This window comes from Arvicanthis niloticus, chromosome 5 (assembly GCF_011762505.2).
Source record: "Arvicanthis niloticus isolate mArvNil1 chromosome 5, mArvNil1.pat.X, whole genome shotgun sequence".
NCBI lineage: Eukaryota > Metazoa > Chordata > Mammalia > Rodentia > Muridae > Arvicanthis > Arvicanthis niloticus.
Genome location: NC_047662.1, coordinates 19310972 through 19326452, shown reverse-complemented (window position 1 = coordinate 19326452; position 15481 = coordinate 19310972). Strand labels below are relative to the sequence as shown.

The window sequence follows — 15481 nt, the reverse complement described above, 5'->3', positions numbered from 1 at the left end:
TCTTGCCTCTACTTCTAAAGTGTGTAGATTACAACTCCCACTGCTGTTGCTGCCGGAGCTTTGTGCTCATTGGACATCAAACGAGCCACATTCCCAGGATCCTCAGACAGCAGTTTCCTTAAAGGTGGGGCTAAAAATGGCCCTTACTAAAACAGCAAGGTCACACTGCAGTGTGGTAAGCGAATACCGGCTGCTTTCAGAGACAGTAAAAGACACCGTTCTCTGGTCATTATTGATCGCTGTCTGGAAATATAATGTTTTAAAGCCATAGTTTCCCATGATCTTATTAAATATTAAAATCTTAGATTATGAAAAAAAAAAAGGCTTCAAATTGCCCTTGTGGAGATGAATCCAGCAAGGAACACACATTGAGGAAGAAAGTTCTAGATAGAAGTAAAATTGTTTACTCAATGCCCCCATTCACTAGGATTTAGAGCCAGGCTGAGTTCCTTAGGGTGAATGGGAAAAATGAATCCAGAGTCAGCTCATGAAAAATTAACTGCTCTGGAGATGAAACTGTGTACATGCTATTGACAACTAAAGGAAAAAGGGGAAAAAAAGAAAAAAAACAAAAAATAAAAACAGAATAGCCCCAGCTACACAGGTTAGAAAACTCTCTAGATATTAGTCAGCAGGTGGCCCAGTAATGCAGTCCCCAAGGGATGTTACCTTGCTCAGTGAGGGAGTCATTTCCAGACTGCATGCAGGCAGGAGGGCAATGGAAACTCTAGCCTTCTGAATTGACCTGCATTAGAGATTGCATCTTGGATGGCCCCCAAAGCCTGTTTGTTGAAAGCTTGGTCCCTGGCCTTTGGTGGTACTGGGAGGTTGGGGAACCTTTAGAAGGTAGGGCCTAGTAGAAGGAAGTTAGGTCACTGGGTGTGTCTTGCTGGAGGTGCTATTTACTGGGACCCAGCCCTTTCCTGTTTTTATTTGCTTCTGTGGAGAGGCCCCCACTTCCATGATGGTCAATGCTGACATAGGCACTGAGCAGTGGGACCAGTGATGAGGGACTGAAACCCTGGAAGCCGTGAGCCAATACAAGTCTTTAAGTATTTTGTTTAAGTGATAGAATGCTACCTGACATAAGGACATGGAGGTCAGAGTTCAGGGAAGCCAAAGAATCCAGACTATGATCTAAAATGCCAGAGGAGACAGTGGCATAGGAAAAAGCTGGCAATCTGAAGAGATCGCTTAGGGTACTGGGTGCAGAATGACCTGCCCAAGCATGAGAAGAATCCATCAAGGAAGGAGGAGACAGGGCATTTCCCGGCATCATAGAGCCGATGATACTTCATGTTCCCATAAGCCAGCTTGGAGTGTCACTGTGTTAGACAGGGGATAGGATGATTTGACCCAAGCATCACGCCTAGTGGCTGAGGGTGTGGCTCAGTTGGCAGAGTTCTTGCTTAGCTTACATGCTTGTACCTCCCTGTACCAAATCCAGGGGTCATGGATGGTGATGTATGCAGGCAATCCATCAGTCAGGAGGTGGTGACAGAAGGACCAGAAGTTCAAGGTCATCCTTAGCTCCTTAATGATTTTGCCAGTCCAGTCTGCAAGAGATACTGTTAAAAGAAAAGAAAGTATCATGCCTTAGTTGTGAAGAGAAATCACTTCCAGAATAAAAGCTGCTCTGAATCTTTCGAAGTTTGAGAGCTTGAAGGAGTCAAATCTTCAAATCTAGTACCCAGCACAAAGATCCAGGAAATGGACCCCAACCAGGAGAGCAGTCAATGCGATGGCAGATATCACAGAACCAGCAGAAAAGCACTCCAGAGCAGCCATTACAGACTGCAGAAGCTGCTCCAGGAAGGTGACGGACAGCATGGTCACCATGAGGCTGGACAGGGGAAGGTCTTTTTAAAAACAGAAAGATAAGTGATGCTGCCTAAGGGTGCAGGGATGGGTTAGTTTTCTCTGCTGATTAAAGCTGTAAAAGGTAGTAGAGAAGTAGAAAAACGAAAGGGAGGAATGGTGGAAGACATCCGGTGTGGCGCCTCAGACTCACACATGCACATGTGTACACACCAACACACACACAGGTCACAACGTAGCATCTAGAAATGAAAAAATATAACTGTAGGCATATATTTTTCACAGCCTACTTTAATAAGGCTTCATCCTCCCCTCCAGCCCACCACCCACCAGAGGGAGTGGGAAAGAAAGGTTATTAGGACGCAGGGGAAGTGGATCTGCTTAGAAATAGTTCTTTGGGAGTGATTAAATCTTCACCGTTCTCAGTCCAGTCCACTAGCAGACACCACACACCAATCACTAGTGGCAACTGCATCCAAAAGAAATGACCAGGCTCAATAATAGCAGGGAAGCCACACAAAACTGCAGGAATCTCACCAGAAGTTCTTTGGAGAGTTTCTCTCTATGATGTCACCACAAGCGAAGATCAGCAACCAACAGTGAGGGAACCAATACATTCCTGTCGTCAATGAAGCTGGGCAAGGTGGAGCAAGGTGAACCCTGCTTGAGCTCCCACTGTCTGTGAGGTCATTTTTATATTCCATGTGTCCTTTCATGGGTCTGCTATAGCAAAAAAAAAAAAAAAAAAAAAAAAAAAAAATCCTTTCACCTACGTCTGCTTCAGCAAAACATTCTTTCACCTGTCTGTCCCAGCAAAACATCATTATAACCTAACCGAGTCTCCAAAGAAACCAGGAATTTCCACTTTCTGTAACAATTAGAATGAAAACAGTTGATGAGCTCCTCAGGTGAGACTAGCTCGGTGAGTCTGAAGCGGGAACAGTCCAGGTTGTCTGGTGGAGCATGGAGGTTAAACAAGGCTGAGCTTCAAAGATAGACTCTCAGCAACCTCTAGGAAAACACAAGTGCCCTAATGCACATATAACGTCACCCTGGAAAAGAGCGAGAATTAACAAAATTAATTAATAGGAATACAAAATGTTCTCAGAATCTAATGGAAACCATAAACCTTCAGGAAATGCAGTGAATCACAAATAGTAAAAGTCCTGAAGAAAATCATGCCAAGGGAGCATTGAAATCAGATCAATGAGGGGCAGAGGGGCAGAGCTGCAGGCGGCAGCACAGTGGTGGTGGGGCCATGGAGGAAATGCCTTTGTTCGGATTTGCTTTCCACCTCTGTGATAAAGATCTGTGTGAAAGCTACTTGAGGAGGAAAGGGTTTACATTCTGATCACAAACCATCATGAAAGGAAGTCAAAGCAGGAACCTAGGTGGGAGTAGTGGTGTACGCCTTTCATCTCAGTACTCAGGAGGCAGAGGTAGGCAGAGATGCGTTTGAGGCTAGCCTGGACTCCATAGTGAGTTCCAGAACAGCCAGGGCCATGTAGTGAGACCCTGCCTCAAACAAAACAACAACCAAAAAAATAGGTGGAAGCTGTTGTCATGCACTCTTTAAAACCTGTTACTGGAGAAACTGAGGCGAGTTCAAGGCTAGCCTGGGCTACATAGTGAGCTATTTTCTCCAAAACAAAACAAAACAAGGAAACAAAAATTAGGTGTGGAAAAAAAAAACCCTGTGAATTCAAGGCCAACCTGGTCTACATAGAGAGAGTGCCAGACCAACTAGGACTACACAGTGATGCCCCTATCTCAAATGGCAAAACAGCTCCTCAAACAAGACAAGAAAAAGCACAGAGTGTACAGAGGAAGCGAGGTAAGAATTACCGAGAACCTCTCTCTAACCATGGGGGTCAGGAGGTAGGATGTAGCGTGCAGAGCTGGTGGCTAGTGTGCTCCAAGCCCCGAGTTCAGACTTCAGAATCAAAACAGCAGAAAACCACATTTAGGGCTGGGGCTATAACTCACTGCACAGTCCTGAGTTTGATCTCCAGTTTAAAAAAAAAATAAAAGAGAAAAAAATTACCTTTAAATAGGAAGGAACAGTTGGTTCAAAAAAAAAAAAAAAAGGCTGGGAACGGGTATAGATATTAACTAATTAAAAGACAGCTGGAGGGGACATATTGGTAAGAAATAATATAACAATATTAATAAGACAGAACAGGAATATTACCAGGGCTAAAGAGAGACATTTCAAAACTACCTATAGATCACATGTGTGCAGGTATCCCGAACAGCACTTCAACACACATAGAGCACAAGGGAGATTTTGAAAAATAAAGATGAGCCAACGGTAATGTGTGTGTGTGTGTGGGGGGGGTCGGTACGTCCCTCTGCACTGCCAGACTTGGTGGGAAATCGGGCATAAAAAGCTGGAACTCGAACGCTGAGCAGTTCTTCGGGGTTGGTGCGTGTGTTAGACAACACAGGAAAACTCAAAACATCAGGAAGAAGTCTGGGAAATTCCCCGACGGCTTGGAAATTAATTAACCGACCTCCACTTTTCAAAAAGAAGTGACTGGGGTTAATGGTGTAAACTGAGAAGAAAATAAAAATGTAGCACATCCAAATATATGAGATGCCATTAAGACGGAACCTATGGACATATTTAAGAGTAACATATTGGTTTTATACTAAGTGGTAAGAGAGCTCTGAGTTTAGTGGCCCAGGCTTTCTTCTAAAGGTGAAGAAGAAGAGGAAGAGGAAGAGGAAGAGGAAAGCACATGGAACCCACAGGAAGAAAGGCATGGCAAAGATGTTTACTTTTGAAAAGATGGTTGGTAAAGCTCTAGTAGACTTGTCAACAAAAGCCTACAAAATGTAAATTATTAGTGTGAGGAATGAAGGAGGGACACACACGTCCATAAATATTAGAAGGACGGTTTGGCCAGGTGTGGTAATGCCCTTGAGACACTGGATGGCTGGTCTGTATAGCAAAGCTACCTAGCGAGACCCTGTCCCCAAACAAGCAAGGACAATCAAAGACCCTTACAAACAACGCTATGCTAATGAACCTCGTGGAAATGAAATGAAGACATTTCTTTGAAATGTGCTCATTACCAAAGCACCCTCAAGGAGAAGCAGACAGCATTTAGTTACACAGTGGGTTGTTGAGAACCTTCCCCTCAACATCAGGCCTTGACTTCATCAGTAAATGGAAGGAAGAAATGATTTGAGTCCTAAGCCAACACTTGAGGATAATACCAATACCAGGAAATAAAAAGGGAAGCAGGGTAGACAAGATGGCTCAGCAGGGAAAGGTGCTTGCTGCCAAGCCTGGTGACCTGAGTTCAAGCCCAGGGAACCATAGATGAACGAAGAAAGTGGGCTCCCACAAACTGCCTTTCGGCTTCCACGTGTGCGTGCACAGACACATAAATGAATAAATAATGGAAAAAATACATACCTTTAAACTCAGTTTATGAAACAAAAGTGAAGACATTTTAAAAAGACTAGAAGAAAGCTACCATTTAGTAGTCATTACAAGGTCTGGAAGTCTACATTGCAACCAAGTAGCACTGATTACAGAAATTCTAGATTTAAAAAAGTTTAATTAGTGTAAGTCAGTTAATATACCCACAAAGAATAATGACAGGGTCAAATGTACAGACAAAGATGAAGAATTCCATCAAATTCAATATCTGGCACTACACAGGAAAAAGACTTGTAGGAAATTAGGATTAAAAATGAAAAATATCTTCTATTAAAGAAAGAAAAACTTCCTAGAGCCAAATGTGCCGGTACACACCTTCATTCCCAGCACTCAGGAGGTTGAGGCAGGAGGATCACAGGTTCTAGGCCAGCCTGGGCTATTAATATATAAGGAGACCTTGTCTTCAAAATCAACTAACCAGCCAACCAACCAAACAAAAAACCTTATAAGTAACACCATACTTAATGCAGAAGGGCTGTGTGTGTGTCCCTACTCAAGCAGGTATTAAGATAAATATCTGCTCTTGTCAGCTACATTCAGGGTGGCTTTGGGTGTTCCAGGCATGCAATGCTAGAAGGGAAAAAGTAACAGCCATCCGTTAGAAAGGGAGGGAATAACCCCGGTCTTTTATGTACAGATGGTTATTTCTATTAGAATTCTTAATCTGGAGGGAAGCTTTTAGAACTGAATAACGAGGCTAAGTTGGAGAACACAGGATCAATATATAAAAATTACCAGAAATGGAGAATTGGAAACAGACAGCTGGGGGTGCCCTCAGGGGTAGACTGCTTGCCTGGTATCACTCTCAGCTCCAAAATCCAGCACCGATCCTTAATGTCAAAACTTTTTTAAAGAGTCCATTTTCATGACACAGGAATATGAAGCCCTTAGGGTTCCATTTAAGAAAGTCTGTTGAGATGGGGAGATGGCACATAAGGCGGGAACCTGAGTTAGGATCCTCAGAACCCATGAAAACCAGACACAGTAAGCAAGGAGGAAGGCGAGGTCTAATACCTAAGGCTGTCCTCTGACCTTCACGTGTGCAGTGTGGCGTATGCATGCCCCTCTCTCACAGAGGCTCACAAATATGTGCAATAGCTACACGTTCGTAAGTACGAGCTACTGCTGAGAAATGTAAGTATGTCAAAATAAACGGGAGAGCTGCCTTATTAGTGGATCTTAATACTCAACGAAGCTAAGATATTTTCACAGAATTTTTGATGCAATCCCAATCAAAATCTAGGAAGATTTAAAAAAAAAAAAAAAAAAAAAAACAAGTAACTTTTTTCTTTCTTTAGGTGTGTGTGTGTTTACACATATGAAGTGTGCAGGTGCCTGTGGAGGCCAGAAAAGGGCATCCAATTCTCCAAAGCTGGAGTTCCAGGCAGTTTGACCTTCTCCATGTGTGGGTCTTTGGAAAGTGAACCAAAGTCCTTTGCAAGAGCAGTGAAAGCTCTTAACCACTGAGCTGCCTCTCCAGCCCCAGGAGGATTGGGTCAGTAGCGCTGGGTCAGCTGATGGTCACATTTGTGCAGCAATGTAGAAAGGCAGCCATTGTGACAGGAAGCACAGACAGAAACTGGCAGAAACCAGTTCCTGAGGGAAAAGACCGCACAAGCACATGACAACTTTGTGGCGTACAGATCACCTTAATATCTTAGCCAGGGTGGTACATAACCCAACCGTACACACTGTCAAGACTCATACCTTCACCGCTGATGAATTGCACTGTATGTAAATTATATCTCAGCCAAGCTAAGTAAGTTAACAATGAACATAAGATCTAAAGTCTCCATAGCCACATCCAGCAGTGATGGTGATCTTGGGTGGCCTCCTTAATTCTGGCACTACTGTGTGCTTGAAACCTGGGACATCGCAGCAGTTGGTGGGCTTCTGCCCCACAAGATCTCTCAACCTAACCCACCATTAGCACAGAGTCACCCGCAGGGTAAAATGGCCCCTGCAAATGCCCTGTCTTGTTTCAGGTATTTAGAAGGACGGGAAGCTGTGGTTCTCCTCAAACAGACAGAACATGTCCCAGAAATTTGTTAATATGGACAACATTATCCTGAGAGAAGACCTTGGCAGATCTAACAAGTACGATGACAAATTACAGAAAGGTGAATTTAAATTACAGCATGTCCACTCCAGTACCTGACAGCATAGGTGCAACAGTTAGTAAATCCTGGTGCCAGCCACAAGTCCTTCCTTGCTGACCCTAGGGTGTAGATGGGAAGAAACCATTGGAAAGGATGATGGGAAGGGGGGTGTCTGTCCCTTCAACAACAGCAAAAAACAACATGCTATTTTTATGTGTCCAGCCAGAACCCTGTTCTTCAGTTTTAAATATGTAACAGGACTTGTTTTATTTCTGACAACTAAGTTCTTATTGCAAGTTTCCATTCTTTTTACTTTATTTTTTTCTGGCTCTGTAGTTGAAATGTGGGTTTTTTTGTTTTGTTTTGTTTTGTTTTGTTTTTGTAGGCAGCATACACTTGGGTCTTTCTTTCTTACCCAGTCTGACAATCCCTGTCTTCTAACTGGAATGTGTAGACCATTAACATTTAATGTGGTTATGACTGTGTTAAGTGTAAGTTTGCCGGTTTGTGATTTACTGTGTGCCCTATCTGCCTGTTCTTTATTTGTTAACTTTTTGTATTGAATACTTTAATTTTAAAACATTTTGTTTTTATATGTTTGGGTATGCACAGTTGAAGAGGCCAGGAGAGAGTTTTGGATCTTCTGGAACTTTAGTTACAGATGGTTGTGAGCTGTTAAGTGGGTGCTGGGAATTGAACCTGGGTCCTTTGGAAGGGCAGCCTGTGCTCCTAACCTTGGAGCCTCCTCTTCAGTCTCTATTTTAATTTTCCAAAATTATACTTATTTATTTTGTACCTGCATGCTATGGAGCACACGTGGAAGACAACAGAACAACTTTTGGAGGTTAGTTCTCTCCTTCCACCATGGAGATCTTGGGGATTGAATTCAGAGGATCAGGCTTGGCAACAAGAGCCCTCGCCCACTGAGCCATCCTTTGACCCTGTATTGAATGTTTGTTTTTAATTCAAAGAAGACAGTTTTGTTAGAGCTTTAAAGAGAGAAGAAAACAGAGCAGACAAGCTGTAAATCTAAACAGCTGCCGGGAGAAGGGAGAAAAGAAGGAGAAAGCGCCACCTTGGCTGTGGAGTTCGCCAAGTGTCTTCAGCCAGCCACACGTGGGGGCGGGGCGGGGAAAGAGCAAGAGTAAGGAAGTCTCAACTGCCAACATAAACATCCTCTGATTCTAGCCAGCATCCAAGAGAAAACACAAAACAAAAGGAAAGGTTGTATCTTCTTGAGTCACAAAGGTGGGCAGACGCGCTGCGCCTCACAGCCCCTGGGAGGGACTGCCTATTTTGTGTTCTTCTTTGTTAGCTCATGGAGATAACTGTTCATTTGGTTATTTGTTTATGTTTGAAACAGTGTCTCGTATATCCCAGCCTGGTCTTGTACTTAATATGTAGCCAAAGGTGACCTTGCCTTTCTAATTCCTCCTCCTCCACTACCTGAGCGCAGCAAGTACCGGTGTGAGCATCACACCTGGTTCTCTGTGGCGCTGGGGATGGAACCAGGACCTGCGCATGCGCTGTCTACCAACTGAGCCACATTTCTCAGCCTAGGATGACTCCACAGTTTTCCTACCGGTTGCGTTTAGCCAAGACTAGCCGCGTGGCGCTAATGGATGTTTTTGTTGTTGTTGTTTAGGTTTTACCGCTGCATACCCAACTCCATCCTCCATCCCTTATAGATGCAGGACCTCAATAATCCCAGAATCAGAAAAAAAGGGATTTAACAGCCAAGCCAGGAGATTTTATAGCAAAAAGGTAAATAAATGGCAGTTGCCTTCAAAATTATTTGCTTGGGTTTTAGCTGTTGTGTTTCTCTATGAACAGCAGAGGGCAGTATCACCCAAGGGGCTGTACCATCCTCCAAGGAGGCACACTGTCAGTATGGTAAGAACAAGCTTGAAATTGATCGATTGACTGACTGATTGGTCATTAGATCAATTCATTGACTTATTTGTTGTGTTGGGGATTACCCCAGGATTTTATATATAATATGTGCTTCGGAAACATAACTCGGGGTCTTGCTGGATAGCCGGGCTAGCTTTGTACTCAGGGTCCCCTTTCCTTGGCCACCTGTATACCTGAATTCTGCCTCCTCACCCTGTAGCCAAAATCATCTTTATTTTGAAAAGAATAAAAAGACCCTTCCAAACCTATGTATATATAGTAGAAGATTAAAAACCACCCACTCTGATCCATCAGAGGGAATTACAAAATTCCCCCAGATAACATATGAGAAAACACGTTTCTAATAAATTTATAGTTGTGTTAGTAATGAGCTCCCCTATTTGATAGATTCCTTAAACGGTGTCTGATGAATATTATGGGGGCTGGTAAGGTTGCTTAGCCTTGATCCCACTTGGTGGAGAGAAGCCAAGTCTTTTAATAGTTTCCTCTGACTCCTGGTGTATGCCATGGTATGTACACACAAGGAAATACATAGATGCAATTAAAAATAATGCTATACCTGTGCTGCCTCCATCCAACTCCCCTTTCTCAGATCTCCAAACCCCTAAAGTTCTGGATGTTTGCTGGCAAGCCTTTATTTAACTTATTCCTAGGTGTTGATCTTCCTTCTCACCAGCAGAGGGCAGTAGCAACTCAAGGCATCCCCACATCCCTAATTCTTTTAAGTAGGACCTGACAGTGACATTCCTCTGAAGCAGGGGTCATCCTGGCTACCTCCTGCCGCCCTCTGCAGGTGGCTGTCACCTCCCCCAGAAGGCAGCGGAGGAGGGGCAGGAGGCTCGGAACACAGGTGAGGTACGGTCAGTGAGGAGACCTGGCAAGGCCTGCAGCCCCAGGCCTGGCTCTTCCATTGTGAGCTGGATCTCGGAACTATAGAGCAGATTTAGTTCTTTTAACCTGATTACCTCCGGATTCTATGAAGCCGGCACTAAGTACCATAGCACACACATTTTAAAATCACAGGCGCCTTTCCTCAGGATGATAAAAACTTGCTCTGGCATTTTTCATCTTCCTTCCTTCCTCCTCTAGTCTCTGTGTTCTAGCTGTCAGGCTCTCTCCCCACTTACTGTGTGTGTTTTCATTGATCTGCTTTAGTGACAGTGTGTAAGTTGTCCTTGTCCAGAGTGTTTGCAGCTCAGTTTCCAATAAAAAGAATAGTAGCTGTCGCCGGCCAATCCCTAATACAGGTTAAAGCATTTTTAGATCGTATCACCGCTCCCCCAGAACAATACTAGAAGAAAGGCTTCAGTGTCTTCATTTAACATAAGAGGAAAACGAGGCTTAGAGAGGCTGAGTGACCCACCCTGGGTCACACAGCCTGGGTTTGCCACATAAGAGGCTCTAAGTAAATATTTGCTGAATCAACGTTGAAAGAATTAGGCCTCAACCCAGGCGCAGCTTACTCCTAAACCTCTCACTGTTTCCACACCGAGCCACGCCTGCCTTTGTGGCCTTCAAGGCTGTAAATTTGGTTGATGAAAGTCAGCATGCTTCTGGAACATCTTGGCAAAACAGACCAATCTCCAGGGAGGGCATTAAGTGCTCTTTGCCGGGCCTCCATCCCACACGACAAGCTCTGAAGACTCTGATCCAGGAGCTGAAAGTACCCTGTGAAATCCTATCTTGTCCCCTCCCCAGGGGTGCCAGCATGGCCACTAGCCAGAACTGCAGGGTAGCATCAGATACAGGCAGAAACCGCCCAGAAGTTTGGTTCCAAATTTTCCAGCGTGGTGGCATCCATTTGATGGGAAGCCTTTCATCTATGCCTTTGAAAGCATTTTTTTATTTTGCAGAAGCATGGTATCTCTACAGAGATCCCTCTGTTCCCTGTCTCTACCCAGGAGCCTCGAGAGTGGCCGCTGTGTCCTTTGTGAACATGGTTTCTTCCTCTGCAACATGAAAGTTAGGATTGTCTAATTACTGAGGAGTTATATAATCCCCACGTCCTAAGCTCAGAGAACCCACTCATTCCACGCTCTGTGCCCACCTCATATTTCCTGGGGGGAAATGGGCACAGAGAAGCAACACGCTTGCGCACCGTCACCCAGTAATTTAGTGAGGCAACTCGAGTTAACAACAGATGTGAAACCTCCCCTGCTTAAGACAGGAGCCATACACGCCCTGTGCTGAGCCCACACCCGGTCGGCTGCTCACCTTGGAGCCTTGACCCACTTAGCCCTGCTTTAACATGGCGCCCTCTGAGGCAGGCATTCACCTTTGCTGCAGCTGAACCTCCGACCCAGTTTACACTCCCTGTAAGAATCCCGCTTGTGGGGTGCCAGTGTGATAGCTGGGGTGGTGTTAAAGGAACCCACTTCCAGAACTGACTCCCTTGGGTTGTCCTCTGACTCTCCTCTCAAGCTATGGCTCATGTGTGTCCCCTTGACACTTTTTTTTTTTTTTTTTTTTTTAGACAGGGTCTCTTTGTGTAGCCCTGGCCCTCCTGGAACTTGCTCTGTAGACCAGGCTGGTCTGGAACTCACAGAGATCTACCTGCCTCTGCTCTGGGATCAAAGGATTCTGTCACTACCAGCAAGATATTTTTTTCTTTTAATCTCACCATGGAGAGGATGAGGGTCCAGCACAGACTTGTGTCTAAATTGGATTGCTAAGCGGAGTAAATTTTGATTGTTTACAAACGTGTAGCCAACTTAACATTCACAAGGAGACATGCCTCTAGGTGACAGCCCACTGGACATTTCCTTCCCTGTCACGCAGCCTCTGCTCCATCATACCTCAGTTTCCCAAGCTAGGTAGCTGTAAGGGCACCACCTGTATCTGGTTCTTCCCCTTAAAAATTAGGATGTTACATTAGATTAGCACTTCCTGGGGGTGACAATTGCATGATGCCAAACCCGATGCCTTCCACTTGAATGAACAGGTACTGGTAGGACAGGGACACCGTGTCTTCCAAGTGGGGAGACACTTAAGTCCCATGGTGAAAGGGCTGGAGACATGGCCCAGTGGTTTAGAGCATCTGTGGCCGTTATAGAAGACCTGGGTTCGATTCCCAGCACCCATATGGTAGCTCACCAAATGCATGATGAAACTGAGTGTACTTCCCCACGCCTGCAATTCTAGCATCCGGGAAGCCAAGGCAGGACAGTCAGCAGCTCACGGGCATCCTTGGTTATACGATGAGTTGAAGTCCAGCCCGGGATATAGAAAAGCACTTCAGAAACAAACCAGTTAGCCAACTGTAGTTCCACACAGGGTCTGACAGGAGACCTACCCTTCCAGTCAGAAACCAGAGTTTAAATTGTGATGAAACCATTGAAGGTTACAGAGGAACTCAGACAGAATTTATGATATTTTAGGGAAATCCCAGTCTGTAGGAAGCCATGCCTGGCTCTAGACTCTTCAGTAGGACCTTCCCCACAAGCCTGGGAAGATACCCAGGCCCAGGGTCTGAATGCTGGCTCCCTCATGACATCTTCAGGCCCATCCCAAGGTCAGATGGATAGGGGTCATCTGCCACTCCTAACACCCGAGAGACTGCCAGTCCAATGAGTGCCCCACCTGCTTCTCTACCAAGTGTCACCCAAGGTGTGTGTTGGCCGAGAGGAGGAGAACACATCTACCACACATGGCTTGCTCAGTCCCATGCCCACAGGTCACCCTGTCTCTACGGCTCTGGGGCTGTGGTGGGCAGTTACTTCTATTCTGATGATTTGGGTTTTGCCTTCTGAGGTGTCTCATCTAAGAGACCGAGGGGATGGATGAGTCCTGCCCCACTTCCGGCAGGCTTCCCAAGGGCCCTCTGCACCTCGGTTCTTTCTCTGTGCCTGTGGAGTCCCCCTGGTTGTTTTGTGGCCTGATACTGAGAAGGAATCCAGCTCTTCCCTCCACTGTAGCCTTGGGTGGTTTCTCCACTGTAAATATCCCTACAGCAGCCAGTTTCAATGACCACTGTCAGGATTTTAATGGCCCCCGTCACAGGTCAGCTCCAGCACGCTTTGGTCCAAAAGATTCTCTCCTGGACCTTCATCAAGAGTAAACTTCGTCCCCACAGGCTAAACGGTGGCAGCCCTGTTCTCATTTGCTCTGGACCGTAGCCACTTTACAGTCTGACCCAGTTGATGGCTGTCCAGTAAAGTCAGCGTTAGCAAAGACAAATACAGGTGCTTGGATAAATTTGAATGGCAAATAGGTAATTATTTTTAGCACAAGTATGTCCCAAATACTTCACGGGCTGTATGTAAGCAAAAACAGCTAGTTGTTGTTTGTGACTCTAATGTAACTGGGTAGGTGGGGACACAGCAGTAGGCGTGTGCAGATAGACCGGGAAGCTAGGGAGATATCTTCCCTGCCCACTGTTTGTACCTATGAGGTCACATATCAGGGCCTGGGAGATGGTTTAGCAGTTAGAGCACTTGCTCTTGCAGAGGACCTGGGTTCAATCCCTAGCATCTAGCTGGCAACTCACAACTGTTTATAATTCCAGTTCCAGGGGATCCAGTACCTTCTTCTGGCCTCCGTGGGCTCCCAGGCACACACGTGTTTCACATATATACAAGCAGACAAAACACATACATCATTATTATAATTAGTAGCACTACAACTCCTGCTGCAGATGGGGACCCTGGAACCTCACGACGATCCCAGCACCTTAGATTTATAGATGAGGAAACTGAGGCCCAGTGAGGCGAGCTACTCAAGATCATGGAGCTGACCAGCACTGAGAACAGACTTTCCAATTCACAACCCTGGGGAAGGATTTTTCCTTATCCTTACAGTCTCATCTGAGAGGCAGCGAGTGTCCGTGGCTAGAAGACACTGTCCTGAGACTATCTAGGTCTTTGCCCGTTGTGCAATGTTAGCCATCTCTCTCTTGACCCCACCTTCTCAGTGAGCCAGCCATTGTGAAGTCTCAGGATGCTACTAGGGAACGTGTGCAAACCACACCCTGGGGAACTGACCTGTAGTACCTTGCTTCTGACCCTTGGCCTGGGAGGCTGAACCCTCTGCTCTTCTTCTCACTGTCTGCCTCGTGTGTGTGTGTGTGTGTGTGTGTGTGTGTGTGAGAGAGAGAGAGAGAGAGAGAGAGAGAGAGAGAGAGAGAGACCTGTGTTTGTGTGACCTGTGTGTGTCTCACCTATGTGTGTGTGAGTGTGTGTGTATGTCTCATTTGTGTGTGTAGTGTATATGTGTGTGCATATGTGTGTGTGAGTGTATGTGTGTGGTGGTATGTGTGTCTATGTGTGTGTGTGTGTATGTCTCATCTGTGTGTAGGGTGTATGTAAGTGTGTATGTGAATATATGTGAGAGTGTCTATGTGTGTGAGTGTGTATATGTGTGTATGTATGTGTGTGTGTAAGTTGTGTGTGTGTGAGTGTATATGTGTACATATGTGTATGTAGGTGTGTATGTGAGTAGTGTATGTGTGTGTGAGTGTGTCTGTTAGTGTATATGTGTGTGTACATATGAATGTGTCCATTTGTGTATATGTGTGTGTACATATGAATGTGTCCATTTGTGTATATGTGTGTGTACATATGAGTGTCCATTTGTGTATATGCGTGTGTACGTGCCACATATCTGTCCCAGGATTCTGCCAACAGCACCTTTTCCTCTCTTCTTTATAATAAACTCCAGTCAAAAAAAATAATAATAGCCGGGCAGTGGTGGCGCATGCCTTTAATCCCAGCACTTGGGAGGCAGAGGCAGGTGGATTTCTGAGTTTGAGGCCAGCCTGGTCTACAGAGTGAGTTCCAAGACAGCTAGGGCTACACAGAGAAACCCTGTCTCAAAAAACTAAAATAATAATAATAATAATAATCATCTCCAGTCACTCTGTCCCCACTTTCCAGATTGGAAAGTTCTGGAAGGCACCAGTGGTACATCAAGCTCCCCACCTGGATGAAGCAGCCAGGACAGGAGAGTTAGGATGTATCTGGGATTACAGAGTGGCACTAAAAACTCTGCAATCAGGGTCCACTGGCTCAAATCTGGGGTTCACTGTTTACTGTCTGTGGCCCCACATGTCTGGCTTCTGGTTTTTTAGGTGGCTTGGTGACAGGCCCACTTCTGAGAACACACACCATGCAGTCAGCATTTGGACTTTGAACAAAGTCACCTGCATGCGCCTCCTTTGTGAAATGGGGACTGTGATCCCTTCCTTCCTCGTTGGGTAATGGTG

At 45.3% G+C, this 15481-nt stretch overlaps 1 protein-coding gene across 9 annotated transcripts in view; it reads left to right on the top strand.

Moving 5' to 3' along the window:
* Positions 1–15481, top strand: part of Stpg1 (sperm tail PG-rich repeat containing 1) — a 44478-nt gene that overhangs the window by 2725 nt on the left and 26272 nt on the right. For 4 of the 9 annotated variants that reach the window (XM_076933980.1, XM_076933978.1, XM_076933977.1 and 1 more), the window contains 2 exons: positions 7255–7389; positions 9014–9132. In XM_076933980.1, coding sequence (XP_076790095.1) covers positions 7302–7389; positions 9014–9132 — 207 coding nt within the window. In that variant the 5' untranslated portion in view covers positions 7255–7301. Of the gene's footprint in view, positions 1–1447; positions 6765–7254; positions 7390–9013; positions 9133–15481 lie in introns of all 9 variants that reach the window. The other 5 variants (XM_076933979.1, XM_076933976.1, XM_076933974.1 and 2 more) reach the window with 2 other exon arrangements.